Source organism: Salvia splendens, chromosome 16 (genome assembly GCF_004379255.2).
Source record: "Salvia splendens isolate huo1 chromosome 16, SspV2, whole genome shotgun sequence".
Classification (NCBI taxonomy): Eukaryota; Viridiplantae; Streptophyta; class Magnoliopsida; order Lamiales; family Lamiaceae; genus Salvia; species Salvia splendens.
Genome location: NC_056047.1, coordinates 3,234,304 through 3,256,160, shown reverse-complemented (window position 1 = coordinate 3,256,160; position 21,857 = coordinate 3,234,304). Strand labels below are relative to the sequence as shown.

Below are 21,857 nucleotides of genomic sequence, written 5' to 3'. Positions count from 1 at the left end.
GGTTTGTAGTTCAATTGTAATTGTAATTTTATTAGTATAAGAAACGGCATCTGAAACATTTACTGTACTAATTAATACTCAAGGATTAGTAAGATATTGGTGTTGTTAGGTAGATTGGATAAAACTGAATTTTATGAATGTTGTTCGATTATATAGGTAAATTTTAATATTAATGATAGTGTCATTATTAGTTTTGCCGTTCATTTGGATAATCTCAGACCAATCTAATCTTGCAAAATCTAAGAACAACTAATGTATGGCTAAGTTTAATCAGTTTCGGCATCCAAACTAATCAATTAAAATAAATAAATAAAGAAGTTTGCTCAATTTATTGTGACGCATTTTGCATATGTGAATTTTTAATGCTGAGCGCAGGCCATCAAGTAACTCTGTATATTTTAGTGAAAATGAAAATTTATTAGTAATATCTACTATTAAAGATCATTTTTTATTTGGTTAATTAGGCTACACAACTAATAGATGCAGAAAATGAATTATTCTAGATGGTTGAATAAATTCATGTTATACTTTTCAAAAAACAAAAAAAAGTTGGAAGATTTGTTGAAATAATAATCAACCCTCGTGTTCACTGACGTGGAGCTTATGCATATATGGTGTGTACGTCTCTTGGTCTAAAACTTGTGCCAACTAAAAACTACTCTTTCCATATAAAATTGTGGTAGATTACCATTCAATATTCATCTATTTAAAAATCCAACTCATCTTTCTACTTTTTGTCACTAGTTGAGTAGTAGTATTAAAATAATTCACGTGGGATGCATGAAATAATACATATATATCTAATTGTGTCGGTGGACAATATGCATACATCCACCATCAAGAGCAATTTTGTATGTTAAATTATCATATCAACTCATTAAGAATGGCAATGATAAAATATAGCATTACTACTAAATTATAGTAGTAACATGAATGCCAATAACAGATACCCAATTTTGCAAAAAAGTTATAAAATAGAGCAATCTTCCAATGCTTAAATTCTTCTCATTTTGAATCGAAGTCCCAAATAATCACAGATTCCCTTGCAAAAATGTGCATGGTCTCTGTTTATTCTCCTAGAGTTTGATGTATATTATCATCTCCTTTAATTCAAGAAAGATGGGAGTAGATACCTCGGACGGCCAGCAGCAAGTCGAAGAACAATGCCCTCTCCCGTCTGCAGATTGATCGAAAGGTGGCAAAAATACCATTGATTCGTACAACTTGGTCGCTGACTGAAACAGTTCTTTCTCACTGCCCATACACACATCAGGGTCGCTGACTGGACTCGAGGGTTCATGGTCCTCGTCTTGTGACCACACAATAACTTGATGCGACATCAAAATATCGCATTTTCTCTGCTACAATATCTGATGTAAAAGCTAACCTGGCCATAGCTTAAGACAGATAACTTCCATTGAGCCAGTGGATTTCAACACTCTCAATAGGTTGCATTGCTCCTGAACCATCTGAAGCAAGATTTGAAAGTGCAGACCAAGCTTGTTCGACCTTACATATACAATATAATATCGTAAGTAGGACGTTTCAGCAAAAACTGCACCAAGAGTTTATGAACCGAAAGCATACCACATACTGATGTTCGATGCTTATCATACTTATGACTGCCGCACTGCATTCTTGTCTTTTCCCACCACACGGTTTCCCTCGTCTTGCATTATCTTAGCTTGAGCGGATGCCAGTAAAGGGTAATGGCAAGAGGGAAAACGGAATAAGAACTATTCTCCATCTGAATCAACCAAGAAAAGGAAGGTACAATTAACCTTAAGAGCCTATAGACTTGGTGTGGCTACTATTACTAAAGGCTTCATCATCATACCAATACTGCAATACAAATAAATACAAAAGTCTCTAGCCATATAAATATATATATATGAGAACTTATTAATTGAATACAAGATCAATGATAATTACAATTCCTTTCAGAGTACCTCCAATCTTTTCGTCGACATTGGGGCTCCGTTGCTATTGGTCGCCAATAGCTTATCTGAAAAGTTCCTTCACTAACTCAACACAGAAACAATAGCATCAAATTCCTCATCAGAGCTCGATCTTTCAGAGTCCGTGGCATTCACATTATCATTTGATGCATGCCGATTTACCAACACCACTCCATCGCCTATAGGCGACACCACTTCACCCCCTCTAGGCAACCTCAAATTTGCCAAAGCGAGGTCAGAAAAAACAGAGTCGGAGGAGTGAGAAAAATGTTTTTTAATCAATCTGAATGCATGATACTCCATTGCAATATTTGCACCTTTCATTTCCTTCAGGATGTGTTTAACCGCATGAATATCACTATTCTTGCAGAAACCAGAGAGTATCAGATTATACGTCCGCTTATTTGGCACTACCTCCATCTCCTTCATTTCGTTAAACATACAGTTAGCTTCCTCCATCTGACCAACTCTAATGAGTACATAAATGGCAACATTGTATGACACAGCATCTAATGGGAACTTCTCATCTCTAGCTTTCCTGAATATTCTCTTAACTTGATTAAACCTACCTGATTTTGCAAGTGCGTTAATGACTATAGAGTGGATGCGAGCATCGATACCTGGATAGTTGTGAATAAATCCATGGTAAACATTCACTGCATCATGTAACCTACCCAACCTGCACAACGCACTCAACACTGCCGCAAAACTATATTTGTCTGGTATAAACCCTATGTCTATCATTATATCATAGAACTCGATAGCACCCTCTGGATAAGCAGACTTGCAGAAATAGCTTAGGAGGCAATTGCAGAGCACCAGGTCAGGTTGCACTGCAAGTCCACTCGTAATGGAGGGTAGATGAGCATACTGCCCAGACAGATCCATTAGAGTTACAAGAGACGAATAAGTGTAACAATCCGGCTTTAAATTTAGATCTCTCAAACTAAAGTAAACTTCAAATGCACCCATGTAATGCCCAATCTTAGATAGGCGATCAATCAATACATTACACAGCACAAGATCAGGGAAACAACCTTTGGATATTAAAGTGGCAAGGAGCTTAAATGCTTCTTCAGCCATTTGAGATTCTAAAAATGCTTTGATCAATGATGTGCAAGTCACGATGTTTGGTGAACAACCAACAGCCACCATTTTCTCAAATATATAAGCTGCAACCTTGACTGAACCCGACCTGCAGTAACCATCAATCAATATGCTCCATACATTTACAGAAACAGGTGCACCCAAAACCACCATCATTCCAAGCAGCTGCAAAGCCTCCTCCAACCTCCCGAATTTGCAGAAACAATTCAACACCATTGCATAGGTCTCAGGGTTCATATAATACCCTCTCGACAACATACGCCTAAAGACACTTTTAACTTTATCAACCTCACCGAGCCTGCACAAGTTACAGATGGAAATGTTGAAGCTCAGAAAATTTGGGGCCTGAGTTCCCTCCAAAAAACTGAGGGCTTCGTCAACCTCCCCAATCTTGAACAAGACATCGACAACAATGTTTCTTGCGTAAGTATTCGGTACATAACCATAGCCACACATCACTTTAAAAGCCTGTAATACCATATCGTACTTGGCTCCACGCCAGTAAATTCTCATCAAAAGCAGCAAAGTCTGTGCCTTTGTGAAGCAACCGATGCTCTCCAATTCCTCAATAATGACTCTCACAGTCCCATATTTTTGGGTCAAATTTGATGTCACGCCCACCATGTGATCAAATCCAAGATTATCATGAAAGTAATTAGGCTGACGCGCACACCACAGGAAAAAGCTCAGAGCAACTAAATCAGAAGGGCAGTTCTGCAGAGTCGTCAACACAATTTGAGGCGAGAGAGTTGTGGCTTTAGCACCCTGATTGATTGAATCTTTGAAGACCGATTCTTTGTAATTTGTAACTGGGGGGCAGTGAATTGGTGAAGCTAGTTGGTGTACTAAAGCGAAAGAATGTGCCCGTTTACATATTAACTGAATCATCAGTGGGATTCAGTTGTCTGGGAAACTATCACAGATACGAAAAAAAAAAAAGTGTAAGAAACTGGCGCTCATTTTCCCCACTCTATAACAAGCTTAGCGCAATTCCTATGGCTTGATTCTAACATCAATTTACAACAATAAATTGGAATTGGCAGAGTTTCGTTCATGATAACATTCACTCAACTCATACTAAGCTTTAGCGATGAATTTAATAGATTAGAAGAAGAAGATGTATATTTTCGAAATTTGGAGAAGAAGGACATGGACGGAGGAAAACGGCGGCGGAGGACGGAAGAGGGAGGGGTTAGCTGGGCCATAACTGAACGATTAGACTTATATAGTACTCCCTTCCCTTCGTGCAATCGTACTAAGGCCATCCACAACGCTGTTCCTATACCGTTCCTATACTGTTCCTTAAACCACTATTTGAGGGCCCCACTGTACTTTTTTACTCCATTCCTTAACTAAGGAACGGAACCTGCAACCCTCCGTTCCTTAACCGTTCCTTAAATTACTATTCATTCAATTTCATTTTTTTTTTATTTCCAACCCAATTCAATTTAAATAAACACACTTTAAAAAACAAACACACTTTATTAAAAAAACACACAACATTAAAAAAAATTACAACTTAAACGTAAAAAAATAAAAAGCACACAATTAAAATCCTAAAAAAATAAAAGTACACAATTTTAATAATTTCATCCGCCAAAATTTGCCCAATGTGCTCAATTAGATCATGTTGGAGTTGGGTGTGGGCACTAGAGTCGTGTGTCCTTGCACGAATAGATAACCGTTCTTGTATAGACGGATGCGCTCCACTTCGAGGCGGACTACTTGCGGTTGAGCTTCCGGGGGATTCGTCGTCGAACCAATTTCCCGCCTCGGGTCCTTCGTCTTGGACAATCATGTTGTGCAAGATTATGCACGTATACATGATGTCGACCATGTTTTCCATGAACCACGTACGAGCCGTGGCTTTGATGATGTTGAAGCGCGCTTGGAGAACCCCGAACGCCCTCTCCACATCCTTGCGAGCAGCCTCCTGCTTCTGCGCAAAAAGAGTCTGCTTTGGGTTCGCAGACCCACTGCACGTCTTCACGAAGGTAGGCCACTTCGGGTAGATGCCATCGGCGAGATAGTACCCCATTTTATAAAGTCGGTTGTTGGCGACGAAGTTGATGGCCGACGCTTTACCATCCAAAACTTCGGTCAAGAGGTCGGACTGGTGGAGCACGTTTACGTCGTTGTTCGACCCGGGGACCCCGAAGTACGCGTGCCAGATCCAAAGGCGGTAGTCGGCAACGGCCTCAAGTATAACGGTTGGGTGGGTGCCTTTGTGGCCGCTCGTGTAGGACCCCTTCCACGCCACCGGGCAATTCTTCCATTGCCAGTGCATGCAATCGACGCTGCCGAGCATCCCGGGGAATCCGTGCACTGTTTCGTGAAGGTTGAGCAGGAACTGACAATCGGTCGTGCTTGGCCTTCGGAGAAATTCGTCGGTTAAGGCTGCCCGGACGCCTTGGCAGAATTTGAGCAAGCACATTCGCCCAGTGCTGTCTCCGATGTGGAGGTATTCGTCGAACATGTCGGCCGTTTGTCCAGTCGCAAGCTGGCGGATTGCTGCAGTACATTTCTGCAGCGTCGTGTGGCTGGGACGGCCGACCGCGTCGAACCCTTCCTGGAAGAACTCTTCCCGGGCAGCCAAAGTATTCGCGATGTGGAGAAATAACGGTTTCCCCATGCGGAAACGGCGACGGAAGTACGTATCTCCCCAAACCGGGTTATCGCAGAAGTAGTCGCGTACTAACCTTGTGGCGGCTTCCTCTCGGTTACGATGGATGTACGTACGGGAGCGTCGTTGGGGTGGCGCGGCTTCTTCCGCCTCCCGTCGTCGATCTTCTTCAAGTGATTGTTCCAATATTTGACGCATTTGTTCATAAGGATCCATTAGTTTGATTAAATTTGGGAGAAGGAAAATATAGTTGATTTGAGATGAAAATTGGGGTGGAAATAGAGAGGAATAGATGTGTGTTTGTGATTGAAATGAGTATGAAATAGGAGTATTTATAGAGTAAATAAATAAAATAAAAATTAAAAAAAAACGGTCTCATTACCGTTGCAAAAATTTTTTTTTTTTATTAAATTTGAATTTTTTAAAAAAAAATTAATTATTGCGTCACCAGACGAAGCCCACTCGCGGGGCAGCGAGTGGGCTGCACGCGTCGAATGGGAGGCCGCCACCTCGCCTCGGCGCGTGGCGGAACGTTCCGTTCCGCGTTCCTCTGGAACGGAACGCGGCACGGCATAGGAACGGCGACGGCACGGAACGGCGACGGAACGCACCCCGCAACGCGTGCCGCCGCGGAACCGTTCCGCCGGAACGGCATAGGAACCGCAACGGCACAGCGTTGCGGGTGCCCTAAGTAAGCTGAAACAAACTTTTGGACACTGGTTAAAAAACGGTGTTAAAATGTAGAAGAGAAAAATAAAATAGGAAAAATAAAAGAGAATAATGCGATATTTTATTTTTTATTAAAAAAGAAAATAACTTAACTTAATTGGAACATCCCAAAGAGTAATCGAGACGGAGGGAGTACATAATTAAATTGTACAGTAGTAATGAAATGCAAATTTTATTAGTAGTATAACTTAAAAATGTGTATTTCCTCTGTTTATTCTCTTCCTAAAATTTGCTGTCTATTTTGCTCTTATAATATTTTCTCCTCTAATATAGTTGAGTATGTACAAGTAGATAGTATCTATTTTCCTCTTATAATATTTTCTCCTGTAATATAGTTGAGTATGTACAAGTACATAGTATTACAAAAACGACGGGAGTGGATACCTCGGAGTCACAGAACAGTACCCTCTCCCATCTACGGATTGCTTAGGTGGCACGAATATCTAAGGCTCTTATGTGACGCAAGTACACGCTTTAGAGCGACATCCACTCTTGCACCACCTTGAAACATTGATTCGTAGAGCTTGCTTACAAATTGACTCCGTTCCTTCTCATCGTCATCCCATAAACTCGTTGGCGGCTCCCCATTCTTATCAGGGTCGCTGTCTTCCCAGTCACTTACCGGACTCGAAGGTTCAGGGTCCTCGTCTTCTCCCTCCTCGTATCCTATCTCAAACTTCCCATTCTCGTAACTACTAAACTCACCTGCCCCGTAAAATGATGTCAGCTGCAACTCTTCAGGCTCGGAAGAAGGGCATATCACAGCTTTGGCACCAGAATCAAGGAATGCTTTCGCCATAGCTCGTGTAGGACCATGTATTCCTGTGAAAATTATAATTCTGTCCCTCCAAGATCCAACCTGCAAGATAAACGAGTCAGCATCACTAAGTAGTCTCAATAGTCTTCTCACAGATGAACTCATTCACTTTGCTGGACGACCTCGTCTAGACAATGTTGAATTTTGGACGAGCGATTCTAGGGATTAATTTGGAGGGCTAATGGAGGGTCCAAGACTCCAAATGAACTGATTTTTAAAGTTCTAGAGTTTAATTGGATCCAATAACTTTTTATATGGTTTTACCAAGGAAAATTTGTCAATTAAGTGACCAAACACCTTATAGCCTTACAGAGCTCTAGGGAGAAAGAACAAGAATATATGATTAAGTGCATAATAATATTAAAAATTCTTACTTTGCATTATCATCCTCCAATTACCAAAGGCAGTCTAGATAAACAACTCAATTTCAATTTTTATTACCCATTTATCATTATCAAGCTGTATATTATCATGCTACAATATGAGACAAGACTTATGCACATACCATACATCGAACATCTTCTGGAGTCAAGTGCATGGACGGAACAGTTCGGCGGAACATGTAAGCACCAATTTCTTGATCGTCTTCCATGACCTTCACAATATCATACCAAACATATCAACACTTTCATCCAACGTTAGAAAATTCAATAATTTATCAGTACAAAGAAGCAGTGGACAGATACCTGTGTTTGGCGCCCTATATATCTGTGGACCACACCCCCAATCTGGAAGTATGGCCTGCAAGAAACAAGATCAGCAACTGTTGAGATGTTGGTAATTACTGATGTATACTTCCTCTTCCGTCCCTTCATCATTGATAGCAAGCTGTATTTCACATTCTGCAGAAACTTCTCTGCTAATTCTCCGGGTTCTGCTACCACAAATACATCATTCTGCCAACTAATTTAAAAAGAAGAAAATTAAAGTTTTAATAATGCATCCAACAAGATGAGAACCTAATATAAAGGAGCAATGATGGGTTATAAAATATACCATAAAATGGAGCCTCGTGTGTCATTTTGCAGTGCCAAATGAACTACGCCCACCTGTGGTGAATTTTGTATTTTCTCATGCAAGGATAGAATAGGCATAGCAAGCTGCCTCCTCTTAGGGGGAGACTCGGGGGGTGAAGCAGTTGATTTTGCAGAGTGAAGTCCATCTAAGCTCAAAGGTGGGACTAAATCAATTCTACCCCCACGCTGTGTGCCAGTGTCGGGACTGTAAACTAGAGGAGTTGACGGGAAGCTTCCAGTAAACAAGGGTGATGTAAATGGAGTTGGAAATGCAGATCCTGAAGCAGCCTTCATGGTCCCAAATGCCCCATTGACAAGTGTTAATCTTATTCCATTACTAGCACAAAATGTCTCAAGTGAGCGTGCATGGTGAAAAACTCTACCAGAATCTGGACTATTGGACGCCTCTATAAGAAGTACGCCACGTCTCCAGCCCAAACAGGCATCTATCACATACAAAAAACCAGCTCTGTCTTTTTAGAATGATTTCAAACGTTGAAGAAACTAGAGAATGATTCAGAGTTAAAAGGAGACTAGTACCCTTTGCTCTGAGCTGGGACTTGACACTATCTGGGAATTTATCATCAAGAGTACTCTCGAGCAATCTTTCAGCAAGATTCTTGAATGCCATAGAATTATTCTTGATGTACTCCTCTGTAGCACCCTCTAACTTTAACCAGATTGCTGGATCAGTCTCATCAAGTTCCATATCACAACGTTCATCAACTGCACAATGAATGATACTTTAGAGATAACTATTAAGCAAATAAGTGGAGCTTACTCCTGTAAGAAATATATATGCTTTCATCAGATAATTCAAACATCAGTAGGAAGGATGGATCCATAATTAGCCTTGACATGAATCAGGAACCTTCGATTCTAATTTTCTAATCCTAGAAAATTTCATCTCTCTTTTGTCTGCTGCCTATCCAGAACTCGTTTAATTCAATCTAGCCACGCATCCTTCTTAACACTGTAGTGGCAATGTAGTAACTGGAAAGCAACAAGCTACTTGCATTTATTTCATTATGTATTTTTCCTGAACCATCATAGATCCAATTTATCTAGTGCTTATACAATAGACTTTTGCTCTTTAGGCAAAGAGTTGAGGATATATATTTATGTCAAAAATCTATACTACTACTATTATTTAAAAAAAACATTTCAACTGTTATGCAGGAAATACAAGCTTGCCTCATAATTCTTACTGCAGCCAAGCACTATAAAGCTTCAGTTAAAACATTACCTGGATTGAATCGAAAATATTGTACATCTGGCAGCATAGGAAGCAGTGTAGTTAAAGCTTCCTCTACACGGTCAACAGAGCAAGCACTCTCAATCAACACTTGTCCAGTGTCCAAATAACGCCAGCCGCCCTTGCGAACCTGACAGAGCAGAAAAACAGAGATCTGAATACCGATTGCTGGGAAGGCAACATATTTAAATCATAATATAACTCAACCACAACAATGGAAACAAAAACCATTCTGACAGAAGAAACCATAGAAAACAGCAAGGCAACATGACATTGGGCTAGGGAAAGAGATGGGAGAGGGGGAAATCCTTATCAGTATCTGAAGCAAAATAGTGAGACCTTTTATACCTTTGTTGGAACAGACCCACAGCCAATTGAAACTAAACAATCTATTTTCAAATCAGGCCACAAAAGTTGTGCTTCTCGTATGGCAAAAATTGTAGGGTTATTAGCTACAATTGCCCCATCTTGCCAGCGATAAATACCTGTAGCATAAAAATTTAAAAAAACGAGGAAAATGAAAGCTTCCCTTGAGATCCATCTATAATATGGACAAAATGGCCAAGAAGATATCCCAGAAAGCACAAAAAAGGAAATTACCATCAGAGAAATCATCTAAATAATAAGGTGCTGCAGATGACGCTCTTATGGCCTGCCATACTAGATGCTTGCAACTTCCAATATAAGCATTCCTTTTGTATCCAACCTGAGCTCCAGTAGTTGCAACTCCTTGTCTCCCATTTATCAAGTTCTCAGAAACTGCAGAAGAAAGCTCTGGTGTTCCAACAGGGTACTGGGATTCAGAAAATATTTTTGTCGTGTCAATATAAGGCAACCAAAAGAATTTCCTCAGGCACAAGAACAACCATTAAAAGCTACTAAATGGAAAGCACCAAACCTGGTAATTTCGAAATATAAATGGCTGAGCTGGTGCAACGCTGACCAGAGTAGACACTACAAAAACCTTGGGGACCTTTTTCACAGCTGATTCTATTAGGAGATCTCCATCCTCTTCAGCACACATCTCCTTCAGCAGCTTTTCAAACTGATCTGCACTGTGCTGGAAGAAGAATCAAGTTAATAAATATGGACATGATGAATTCTAAAGGGTACTCGGTACTGAGGTATGGGAGACCATGAATAGAATGAAAAATGAGGATTGCTTGGTGTGGGGAATAATTCAACCACCACCAGTTCCATTCCCCAAGAGTATGAATGGACTAGCAAAATGAAGGACCAGAAGAAAGACTTACAGGAGAGCAACATACTTTCTTGAAGTACAAAACAATGTACATAAGTTTAAAAAAACATTATCTGAATAGCCAAAAAGTATGTTGTGCAAAAAATTAGAGGAACAGACTAGAAGAGAACAGCAGTATAACATACTTTAGATCCATGAACTACAACACGGAAACTCTGTGATGAACTCTTGTATAGTTGATCCAGTTTTTCTCTCCATGTTGCTGCTTCATTTTCCTTAAAAACAGGTTCAGCAAACACGAGTTTCCCTTGAAAATTGAGATTAAGAGTAATTATATGGGAGAAGGAAAATAATAACGATAAAAAAATGGTTGGGGAGCGAAAAGAAAATTTAGGCTCCTTCTGGAAGAAAGAAAAGCTACCAAGTTCTTTGTATATTTCTTCACACTTTTCCAATGACATTGATTTTATTCCAAGAGCAACAGCAAGCATACCGCCTGTGGATGTTCCACAAATAAGGTCAAAAAGCTCATGAATTTGTTTTCCAGTACCCTTCTCAATTTCTTGTAGCATCTTAATCGTCGCCAATCCCTTCATTCCACCACCATCCATTGTAAGTATGCGTAATCCTCGCTTGGGAATCTGTCTTCCTCTTATAGCACGGCGCAGAATCTCATTCTCCCCTACAATGAAAAATGTGAGAGATGTAAGACTCCCTGCCCAAATCTATGTTACATCATTGAAATATTCTTGCAAGAACGCACCTAATATTGCCAAAGCACGGGCTGCAGCTTTACATACACCTGGATCAGGTGCAGTTGTTAGTCGCAGAAGAAGTTCATGCAGACTTTCTGACGTGACAAGTGCACGGCGGTTTTCCAAACAAAAGGCGAAATTTCCAATAGCAAACAGGGCCAACCTTTGGACCTAAAGGAGAAAAACCTTCACTTTGAGCAAAACCATTGGCAAGAGATTATGTAAAACTACGAAGGTAAAAAAACTAGTGAAGCTTGCCTCAGGATTCTTGTGAGCACACAATAACTTCAGCGACTTCAAAATATCTTTTGTCAGCATTTTTTGAGCTACAATATCCGACGTAAAAGCTAACTTGACCATAACTTGTAAGACAGAGATAACTTCCTTTGACCCAGTGGATTTAAGCACTCTCTCAATAGGTTGCATGATATCAGATTTCATAAGTTCCATTGCTACTGAACTATCTGAAGTAAGATTTGAAAGTGCAGAGCAAGCTTGTTCGACCTTACAAAAATAAATAAAATTGTAAGTACAACGTTTCAGCAAAAAGAGCCAAAAGAATTTATGAACCGAAAGCATACCACATGCTGGTTTTCACTGCTTATCATACTTATGAGCTGCCGCACTGCATTCTCGTCTTTTCCCACCACCACACGGTTTCCCTCATCTTGCATTATCTTAGCAAGAGCGGATGCCAGTAAAGGGTGATGGCAAGAGGAAAAACGAAATACAAGAGAAAAGAAGGCACTCAATTTATGCCGAGATGCAACAAAATAAGAACTATTCTCCATCTGAATCAACGAAGAAAAAGAAGGTATAATTAACCTTAAGAACCTATAAGACTTGGTGTGCTACTAATTACTAAAGGCTTCATCATCATACCTCAATCTGTACATCAAGTGTTACCAAGTTATCATCAGCCACAATCCGAATATTTGCAAGGGACAAGTGTCGGAGTTCATTTAATGGCAAAATATCAGGAAGAAATTCAAGGGGGTTCCCGAAAAGTCTCAATACACGCAACTCTGACATAGCCCTGTCAACGAGCTGAAGACAAGTATTAAGCTTTGGAAAATTATCCAAGCTATCCCCAGGGAAATTTGTATATATAAAGCATGAAAATGAATGATCATGTCCCTGGCCTGTACTTTTTAAGTGTTTTTTAGAAATGGTATGTGTACTCTTATTTGTTGGAATTAAGCCATATACTACTAGGTTACGTGTTAAAACTCGAGTCCCCATACTTTTGTGTAGTATTAAGTTCTTGTGCTACACGAATAACATTGGAATTACTTTAAAATATTACTCCGTAAAAGTAGAGGGTCTAGGTTTTTATGAGCAAGTGTGAAGGTTGGAAAAGTGAAAGTATATAGCCGTATAGGGGCTCAATGTTTGCAATAGAAGTAAATGGACCCAATATTACAATAATAATTTTACAGACCGAAATATAATCCTTAAGCAAAGAAAGCTGCAGGTGGAAAAATTGACCTGAAATCAAGAATAGGGCGAACCAACTTGTTGTGTTCCAAGGACAACTCAAGAAGACCAGCACACTGCCTTAACTCAACTGCTTGCATCCGAACAAAGAATAGAATGGATATTAGATTGCTTGTATCAAATATGATAAATTGTTTTACATCATCTTGATTAGTTGTGGAGGTAACCAATTCTCCACTCATAAAGAAGAAAATTACTAGGAAGAGAATCCAACACTTACCAGGCACGGAAACGAGCATGTTATAATCTACAGCAAGAACTTTCAAGTGTTTCAGCTCACCAACCTCAGGTGGCAAAACTGAAAGCTTATTGTTATCAAGATACAGTTTCTCAAGAAGAGGGAGACGGGTTATCTCGACGGGCAATGCCTGAACATAATACAACTCAAGTAAATAACTAAATATAAGAAATTACATTCCAAAAGTTTTTCTGAAGAGACACCCCTACATGCTTAGAAAGAGTAATCCATAACTGACCTCCAACATAACTGGGCCTAAATTCAATGAGCATAAGGATATTTTAACATACAGGTATATGATAAAAGAAATGTCCAGGATTGTCCAGAAAGTAGAACTATTAACCAAAGCATTAGACATATAGAGGTACTGAAGTTAAACACTATTCTCAAACACTACAATGTCCAGTATAGACTTTGAAAACTAAGAAACACAAACATCAACAATTCCCAACGCAGTCAGATAATAAGTGGAGAAGAAGACTAAAACTACGAGATATCATCATTGGAAAAAACAAACTTACACAGTATGACAGAAACAAAAAAAAACACTCATCAAACAATATAAAATGATCAGTCTATGCCTCAAATCACTCTGGACCTAGATGCGTGACTAATAGGAAATAATCAAAAAGCATGACTATCGTAAGGTTTTTTATATCAAAGAAAGCACTTACGGATAAACCAAGACCACAGAGGCTGACGACAGATACATTCCGCCAATGATCAGCACATTCAGACCCCACAGCCACCGCATCAGCAACCCCGTTGGCAAAATTCAACCTCATTAGCTTCACCAACACCCCCATTCCTCCATCAGTCTGTTGCCCCGATCCCGCCGCTTTCCACATTATAACCCCCTTCAGCGGCTCCCTCCTCTTGACCACCCTCATCTCCAGCCCCACCGTCCCCATTCGCTCGCCTTCACCGTTCTCCAAATCAACCTCGTAATCTCCGTCCCGCACCCTCTCCGTCAACTCAACCTCCACGGTGTCCTGCGGCGTCGGCAAGGCGACCATCACCTGCGATTGCAGCTTCAGCGCCACTTGATCATCGCCGTCGCTGGCGTTCCATTCCAGCTCAATCTTAAACCCTAATTGATCCGGATTGGCGCTGCTATTAGCAACGAGAGCCGCCGCCGCGGCATCCTCCTGAGACGAGGGGGACGAGCCTGAGAATACGGATGACGACTGCGATGACCTCGGCGATACTTCCTCGATCGTGTCGACATCCTGGCCGTAACTCAATGTCAGGTGGAAGGCCTCCGTAGGTCGCTTCCAGCCCAGCCCCCACGACATTGACGTCGATTTTCAGATCACGCTAAGTTTGAATTTCTTCGATTAGCACCGCCGCGATCCGGCGAAATTGATCCAGCAATGCCGATCGGCTGATTCTGCATTCGATGAATCCAATGCGATACGATCAACGATGCAACGGCGTCTACAATTCGAGATTTTTCATATACGTATATGGAGATACAGATTATCGACTTGTGAGTGAAGAAGTTTCTACGTATATCCAGAGAAAATCTCCTCGTAACGGAAAAGCAGCAATGCGATTATATATTACAAAATACGGCAAATTGATAAAAAAAATTAAAATTGTAGAAAGCTAAAAGGGGAAATTTGTGAGCATTTACGATGAAGAAAAGGCGGTTTGAATAATGAGAAGAGTAGTGTTGCAGAGGGAAGGAGAGCAGGTTGGTTGTCCCTCCATTCTTTTTCTTCCTCTTTTTCCTTCCATTTCCAGACGTCATTATTCATAAGTTGGATTAAACAAAATCGATTTAATATAATTTAATACTACTATTGTTTTATTTTTCAATAATACTTTGAAAAGGGAAAAATAAATAGAGAGAATCTAGAATTGTAGTTGAATAAAAAATAAAATATATTTTTAAAGTTGGACTTAAAAAACAAGTTAACAACCAAGTCAAAGCCCATTTTAAATTCATCAAATTAAAGTTTAATTTTCTACTTTTCACTTCTACAATATGGTCATGAAATTGTGCCTTCACAGTATAACCGACTTATAAAATGTTGGGATTTTACGGCCGACCTAAATTCATTTTTTTCACTAGCATCATCGTTGAGTTCAAAGCAATTGACTACATCAATGACTATTGTAGTAACTTATTAGCTTCTTTTTAGATAAATAAACAAAAATTTTAAAGATTGTGTCAATATAAACACGAACTTGAACCCTTTCACATTAAATATCGGACATTAATTACTTCATTTTCTTCTTTTTAGTTCATTTGGAAGATATGTTGTGTGTTTTGAGATTGTTGTTTAAAATTTTCTTTAATCTGAAGTTGTTCTGACACCACTTTTCTCTTATTGATGAGGTTGACGAATATTGTGAGGCTATGTGCAATTATGTGATCTACTTACTTATGTTTTATTGTATTTGTTCATAATTTGTCCTTGTGTTGTGAATTTAATAGAGTGTTTATTTTTGTTTATATATAACTATATACTATACGATCTTGATTCAAATAAGAAAGCATTTAAATTTAGAAATGAAACCAAATTGTGTCCTAAGTTATTTTTAAATTGTCAACACTATGGTATGCTTCTATTCTACTACTTGATGTTTCCCTATAGACTATAGTTAGCAATATAGAATATAAGAATCACCGATGGCATTCGTGGCCGTCGCAAAACCCAGAATTTTGTGTTTCTTAGATTTACGTTAATTAATGTCCTGTGCAAGTATTTATTCATTTTGACATCTTAGCATCTGAAAACATACCACCAATTTTCCAATAATCTCAAATTCAAATAAAAAATGAGTTGTCATAACCATGTTGGATATTTTAGTGTAATTGGATTAACTTGATTGTTCAATTTGATCATAATGAGACATCAAATAAGTTGGAAGTGCGGAATGTACACTTATTTGAATTCCTTATGATTAGACGGGGGTTCGGGGGCAGCGGCCCCGAGCAGCGGGGTCCAAGGGGCAGAGCCCCTGGCTGGGGTCGATCTGTACAAAAAATTCATCCGGAAACGTAATTTTCAAAAGTTGAAAGACTATTTTGCAATTTCCTATTCCCACAAAAACTGTGAAAAACAGTTGTGAAACGAAGAGACGCGACTCTTCGTTTTCAGCCTCTTCTTATGATCAATTTCTGGGTTCAAAGTTTGACAGAATCTACGTACGAATATATTCGAAACCTGAATTGTATCCGATCAAATATTGGTAGAACTGCCAAATTGATTTGATCTGAAAGTGTTTCATGCCTTTCAGGACATCCGATTTGTTCACGTTTTGTTTAAACTTCCTAACAAACCACACGGTACTGCTCAATACCCAACACAAACTTGTAAATTACAAGTTATAAACACTATGTAGTAAGCACTGCTACAAAATTTATAAAGACTTGAAAGTTATAAAGACTATGTAGTAAGCATTGCTACAAAATTTGACCATTGACATATATACCCAATGTGCATACTCTGGATGGTAAAAAATGAAACTTTGAAATTTATATAATACTATCTATAAACTTAACTCACTAACAAAGATATTTACTTATTGATTTTTTAGAGCATTCGCAATGGGGCGGACGATAGGACACCCGATGCCTCGGGCGCGCCATCGTCCGCCCACTGTGGGTGCGTGGACGATGCCCGATGCATCGTCCGCGCCCTATAGATCGTCCGCGGACGATAGGGCATCGTCCGCCCACTGTGGGCGACGCGGACGATGCAACGCGTTTTTATTTTTTAATTCTGAAAAATTTATTTATATAAATACCCCCTACCCCACCTTCATTTGTAACCTTTCCATTCACTTTTTCACACTCAAATTACACTATAAAATGGATTCCGGTGAATACCCAAGTCCGAATAGTCCGATGTTTGGGGTGGTGCACGTTGGCAGGGTACAGACCCTGACGAATATCGGCCGTTCGACTCCAACACGCAGTACGATCCCGAATTCAGTACGGATTCGTACGGTATGTCTGACATGGAGCCGTCTCCAACTCACCACGCCGCCCCCTCTGTCGCCAACGCCTCTGCCAGAAAGAAGCGGAACCTGCACCGAGCGTACAAGGTGCCACCTCCGGAAACAAATGAAGAGTACGCCTCCGGAGGACGAACTACCAACTGGATGAAACCCTCGTCTTGGCGAGGTGTTGGGTGGATATTTCGGAGGAAGGTCAACCGGATGAAACCCTCCGAAAATGAATGAAGAGTACGCCCCCACTGCTAATGGTCTTAAATAGTGGCCTTCAACCTTTACGAGTTCTCATCTCAAAATCAATCGATGATTAAAAAAAAAGGTCATCCGCTAAGTATTTAACGATAATCTTCTATTACTTCACATTTTCAACATGACTAATTTGTCATTAATTATGACAAGATTTAAGAGGGTGGATAGAGATATAAAGTGTGGACTTTTTGGGAGTGGAGAAGGAGCGTTGTTTGCATGACTTAGGCCCATAGGCCGCTCCTTTGTTATGATATTCACGTGTATATACAAACTCCATATTATAAATGCTTTTCCTTCATCGTGGGCCTAAATTTCATTGCTTCTCTTCTTAATTCTTCTTATTTAAACACAATTTTATTTTCCTTCCACTACTAAACCAAGTTTATCGTTTGATTTCTACATCATTTTAACTTGTTTTTTCGCATGTACTACTATAATTCACACTTTTCTATTTGATTGTAATCATTTAAATTAATATTATCAACATGAATTTTATAAACTACATGAAAACCAAAGCTCTGTTATTATTTTCCCTTTAAATTTAAACAAATTAATAAAAAAAATAACGCAGCTGTTTTTTTTTCTTGGATCTTGCGCCCGTCCGTCCCCCTGTGCATATAAAATTATGGCAATACAATCAATTATGGAAATTTTGGATTTATAGAAAAGCAGATTAGATCTATGGATGTATATAGTGTTTGATATGTAATTGACTAATTCTCCAAGTTGGGATCCATTAACTAATTCATCAAAGTAATTAAATTATGTAAGCATACATGTTTATGATCTTGGACAACGAATTTGGTCTGTCAAACACTCTCATAATTTATTTAATGATGATTACAATGTTTACAAGTATTAGGACCACGACTGACTTACCAGTAGTTTGATCAAATAATTACAAGCATTTGTCTGGTTCAGTTTTATTGTTTTAAATGTCAGCTGTATAAGATTATTTATTTATTTGAATGTGTTTATATAAATGGACTAAAGGAGCAGGCTCCCTGGGATTCCTCTTAGCTAGGTAATTACTTGTTTGATTGTTTGTAACCACCTCTATCAGTGTCTTAACTGTTTTCTACTGTATTTTAACACTCATTTTTAAGTAAGTCACTCTGCTTGAATAATAAGTCATCATATCATTTTCAATCATACAAATCTCATTTTTTTATGTAAAAAACTTCTAAAGTCGTACTGCAAATCCATATTAAAATATCTTCATTTTTATCCCTCATCGAGTTGCTGATGATCCTATATTATCTATATTAGAGTGGATAAATCTATCTCCTTATAAGACTTTTTAAGAGGATGAGTGATAGATTCCAACCAATGGGTCATTCCAGCCCACATGTGCGGGAGACGTGTTACAACGAGACTCTTATGGCATAGTTAATTATGAGAGCCTAATTCCCAATTTCTCCAATAATTATATGCAACTAAATATATGTGTCAAATATAATGATTTCACCAAATTAAACATTGACCCTATCCCTACGACTGTCTTGTAACTAAGCAATTGAATAAGTACAACAATGGTGGTGCCGGTAAGGGTCCTAGGACACCAAGGTTTCTATCACAATGATTTACGTGTTACACTATAGTTTTCATATATAAATAAATAATTATATTTAGAAGCGCAGCTCGTGGGGAGCTCATAAATTATTTATTGCATAATTATAATTTTTTCTATTATCACGCCTCTTAACTTTGACATTTAAAAAAAATCATCACCGACAATAGATTGTTACCTTAAAAAAGAAGTTTGTGGAGTTCTATTTCGATCATTACACTGTAAATAAAAAAATATATTTTTAATATGATTTCTAATTGCTTGCATCTTGGTCCATGGATATATATTGATTACGTATTGAAAACTTTCGAACATGTCATTTAAATCTCATAATTTCGAAGTTGAATTGTGATTGTTTATTACTCCACCTCCTTGCCAACTAACACATTTTAGAACTTTAGTCTAGTTATATTTTTCGTGTATTTTCCCTGTTTTCGTTATTTATTTATATTATAATATTCAACTTTAGTTGCCTAATTTGAGTAGATTTTATTGTTTGCTGCAAAGACATTGACTGAACTGTTAGATTGATATAGGTAAGGAAATGCAAGGAAATTGCTATTTGTTGGTTTTGTTAATATTTGTATTATTATCAATATCATTGTTACTGTTCCTTTCTTTTTTTAACCAATTCTCGATTTCAAGCATCTTTGCATTCATCCAAAAATGTGAACTAATCTTATAATGGCGGTGAATTAATCTTACACAGTGGCTTTGTTTATAAGTATTCTGTGCCATAATGAATACTATTATATTTGAATGATGACACGAGAATTTGAGATATATTATTTTGTTATGTTAAATGGAAAAAAGAAAATATATTTTTATATATTACGAAATTTTCTATAAAAAATGAATATTGGACACTTTTTATGAGATACTAATCTAAAAGGAAAAGTGTGATGAGCCAAAATAGAGTAGAATAGTTTTTTCTAAATTTAAAATTTGACCATTTTTATAATCACATAATTAAATAATTGTGACAATCACTATAAACTCTCCCTCCACCGCATGAATTTGGCGCCACCTCTCTCCCCAGTCTCCACGATCTGCTGCACTTTCTCACTCTAACTACGTCTCCAGAATTGCAATGAAGCAAGTTTCCCAGATCTCGCTACCCACCCTTCTCTGCGGAGAAGATGAATCCTGTTTCGACAATTTCAACGACGAATGTTTCAATATCAATTGCAATTTCTCCCCCGTCTCCGAATTTGATTCTGAATACATCCAAATGTTAATCCGAAAGGAAACCATCTTCCAATCGAAATATTCAGCAGAAATCGAAGGAATCTGGTGGAAGCGCCGAGATGCCGTCGAATGGATTCTCGATGTCAGTTTTCTTCTTATTGCACTTTCGATTTAGGATTATTTCTAGGTTTTTAATCTTCTTCTTTTGACAGAGAACGGTTCATTTCGGATATAATTGCCGCACGGCCTATCTCTCGCTGTTTTACTTGGATCGATTCCTTTCCAGAAGATCAGTAGATGTAAGTGTGATTTTATAAATTTCTACACAATTGAGCTCATGATCTGATCTGGAAATGCGATCGGCGTTAATTGATAGGAGGAGAAGCCATGGGCTATGCGATTGCTCTCGATTGCGTGTTTGTCTCTGGCTGCAAAACTGGAGGAACGCGAAGCGCGATCGTTGTCCGAGTACGATTCAGATGGATACAGCTTCGGTGGAGGCGTGATTCAGAGGATGGAGTTGCTAGTGTTAAATACACTGGAATGGAAGATGAGCTGCATCACTCCATTCACTTATCTCAGCTATTTTGCCACTCTGTTCTCCTCTGAATTTAGGCTAAATCGAGCTGTCGAATTGATCTTGTCAATAATGGCAGGTATTAATGCATCATTAACTAAGGAAGTTGGTTTACTGAATCTATTGATCTAGATCCTGATTTGGATGCAGAGATAAACGTGACAGATCATCGGCCATCCGTCGTTGCTGCTGCAGCAGTGTTAGCAGCTTGCAATGATCATCATTTGACGAACGAAACGCTTGAGATCAAGATTGATGCTGTTCCATCATGGGGGCCAGAGGAAAAAGTGAGCTTCTCTTTTGCTTTTTGATGCTGTAGTTTCATAGATAGATTGAAACTTATCTTCTAGCAGGAACACACACTCTTCTGCTACAGTCTGCTGCAACAAACTGTGATGTCGAAGTTCGATGACGATGATTGGATGAGGGGATCCAGCAGGAAAAGGAGATTGACATTCATTGGTGGTGATCAAGATTGCCCACAGCCTAAGACTCCTAAACAATGATTTTCACTACATCTTGATTAAGTTAATGATGTTGGAAGTTGGAAGTTTTGCAATAAGAGAAGTGTATGAATGCAAAGTATGTATACCTTTGAGAGATTAGCCCACACAAATGATGAGTGGGAGCCTAAGAGAATGTCCAAAGCTTCTTTGGATGATCACTTTTTGTACTATTGTATTTGGGTGTGCATTTTTGTCCTTTGAGAGTTGTTGTTTATTTGGAAATGGGATTCTTTCTTTTTGGTGGAGAAGGGTTGAGATCTTGCAGGGGAACTTGCTTTTGGTGATAATTGTATCAAATACTTAATTAAATAATACTCCTACTTAATATTTATTTTATTTAAAACATAGTCACATTATCATTTTGGTTAGGCAATTAAACATAATCATGGGGTTTAATTGGAGAGATCGAATATTTTAATAGGAATGGAAAAAAGTGGTTGGGTGTATTAATTGGAGAGAGAAAGTTTCCAAAAAAAAGAAATGTGTCATGTTAGTTGAGACATACTAAAAAGAAAAACGTGCCATCTTAAGTGGGACGGAGGGAGTAGTATACAAGTGAGACCAATACTTCATTAACTTTTTTCACTCACTTTTTTTAACAT

General features: G+C 38.7%; 3 protein-coding genes across 10 annotated transcripts; 1 reads left to right on the top strand and 2 right to left on the bottom strand.

The window, feature by feature from the left end:
* Nucleotides 1-852: 852 nt before the first annotated feature.
* On the bottom strand, nucleotides 853-4,242 carry LOC121772670 (putative pentatricopeptide repeat-containing protein At1g16830). 2 transcript variants are annotated; one of them, XM_042169858.1, is made up of 3 exons: nucleotides 1,950-4,242; nucleotides 1,588-1,747; nucleotides 853-1,509 (listed from the first exon to the last, which is right to left on the bottom strand). In XM_042169858.1, the coding sequence occupies exon 1, from the start codon at nucleotides 3,951-3,953 to the stop codon at nucleotides 2,022-2,024; it is 1,932 nt and encodes a 643-aa protein (XP_042025792.1). In that variant the 5' UTR covers nucleotides 3,954-4,242; the 3' UTR covers nucleotides 853-1,509; nucleotides 1,588-1,747; nucleotides 1,950-2,021. The 2 variants fall into 2 exon arrangements, with proteins under 2 accessions (XP_042025792.1, XP_042025793.1); XM_042169859.1 differs by having other exon boundaries at nucleotides 1,595-1,747.
* A 2,476-nt stretch (nucleotides 4,243-6,718) lies between these two features.
* LOC121772244 (phospholipase A I-like) lies at nucleotides 6,719-14,926 on the bottom strand. Of its 4 annotated transcripts, XM_042169267.1 has the most exons (18): nucleotides 13,871-14,926; nucleotides 13,179-13,326; nucleotides 12,950-13,028; nucleotides 12,344-12,497; nucleotides 12,043-12,252; nucleotides 11,720-11,965; nucleotides 11,470-11,632; nucleotides 11,128-11,388; nucleotides 10,892-11,013; nucleotides 10,404-10,565; nucleotides 10,106-10,298; nucleotides 9,854-9,990; nucleotides 9,497-9,635; nucleotides 8,791-8,976; nucleotides 8,231-8,696; nucleotides 7,921-8,137; nucleotides 7,740-7,829; nucleotides 6,719-7,276 (listed from the first exon to the last, which is right to left on the bottom strand). In XM_042169267.1, the coding sequence occupies exons 1-18, from the start codon at nucleotides 14,489-14,491 to the stop codon at nucleotides 6,833-6,835; spliced, it is 4,038 nt and encodes a 1,345-aa protein (XP_042025201.1). In that variant the 5' UTR covers nucleotides 14,492-14,926; the 3' UTR covers nucleotides 6,719-6,832. The 4 variants fall into 4 exon arrangements, with proteins under 4 accessions (XP_042025201.1, XP_042025198.1, XP_042025200.1 ...); XM_042169264.1 differs by having other exon boundaries at nucleotides 10,892-11,388; XM_042169265.1 differs by having other exon boundaries at nucleotides 7,064-7,276; nucleotides 7,745-7,829; nucleotides 10,892-11,388.
* A 5,080-nt stretch (nucleotides 14,927-20,006) lies between these two features.
* Nucleotides 20,007-21,477, top strand: LOC121770990 (cyclin-D5-1-like). Of its 4 annotated transcripts, none has more exons than XM_042167785.1 (5): nucleotides 20,007-20,314; nucleotides 20,385-20,471; nucleotides 20,549-20,828; nucleotides 20,915-21,036; nucleotides 21,100-21,477. In XM_042167785.1, the coding sequence occupies exons 1-5, from the start codon at nucleotides 20,075-20,077 to the stop codon at nucleotides 21,253-21,255; spliced, it is 885 nt and encodes a 294-aa protein (XP_042023719.1). In that variant the 5' UTR covers nucleotides 20,007-20,074; the 3' UTR covers nucleotides 21,256-21,477. The 4 variants fall into 4 exon arrangements, with proteins under 4 accessions (XP_042023719.1, XP_042023720.1, XP_042023718.1 ...); XM_042167786.1 differs by having other exon boundaries at nucleotides 20,900-21,036; nucleotides 21,126-21,477; XM_042167784.1 differs by having other exon boundaries at nucleotides 20,900-21,036; nucleotides 21,103-21,477.
* The last annotated feature ends 380 nt before the right edge of the window (nucleotides 21,478-21,857 follow it).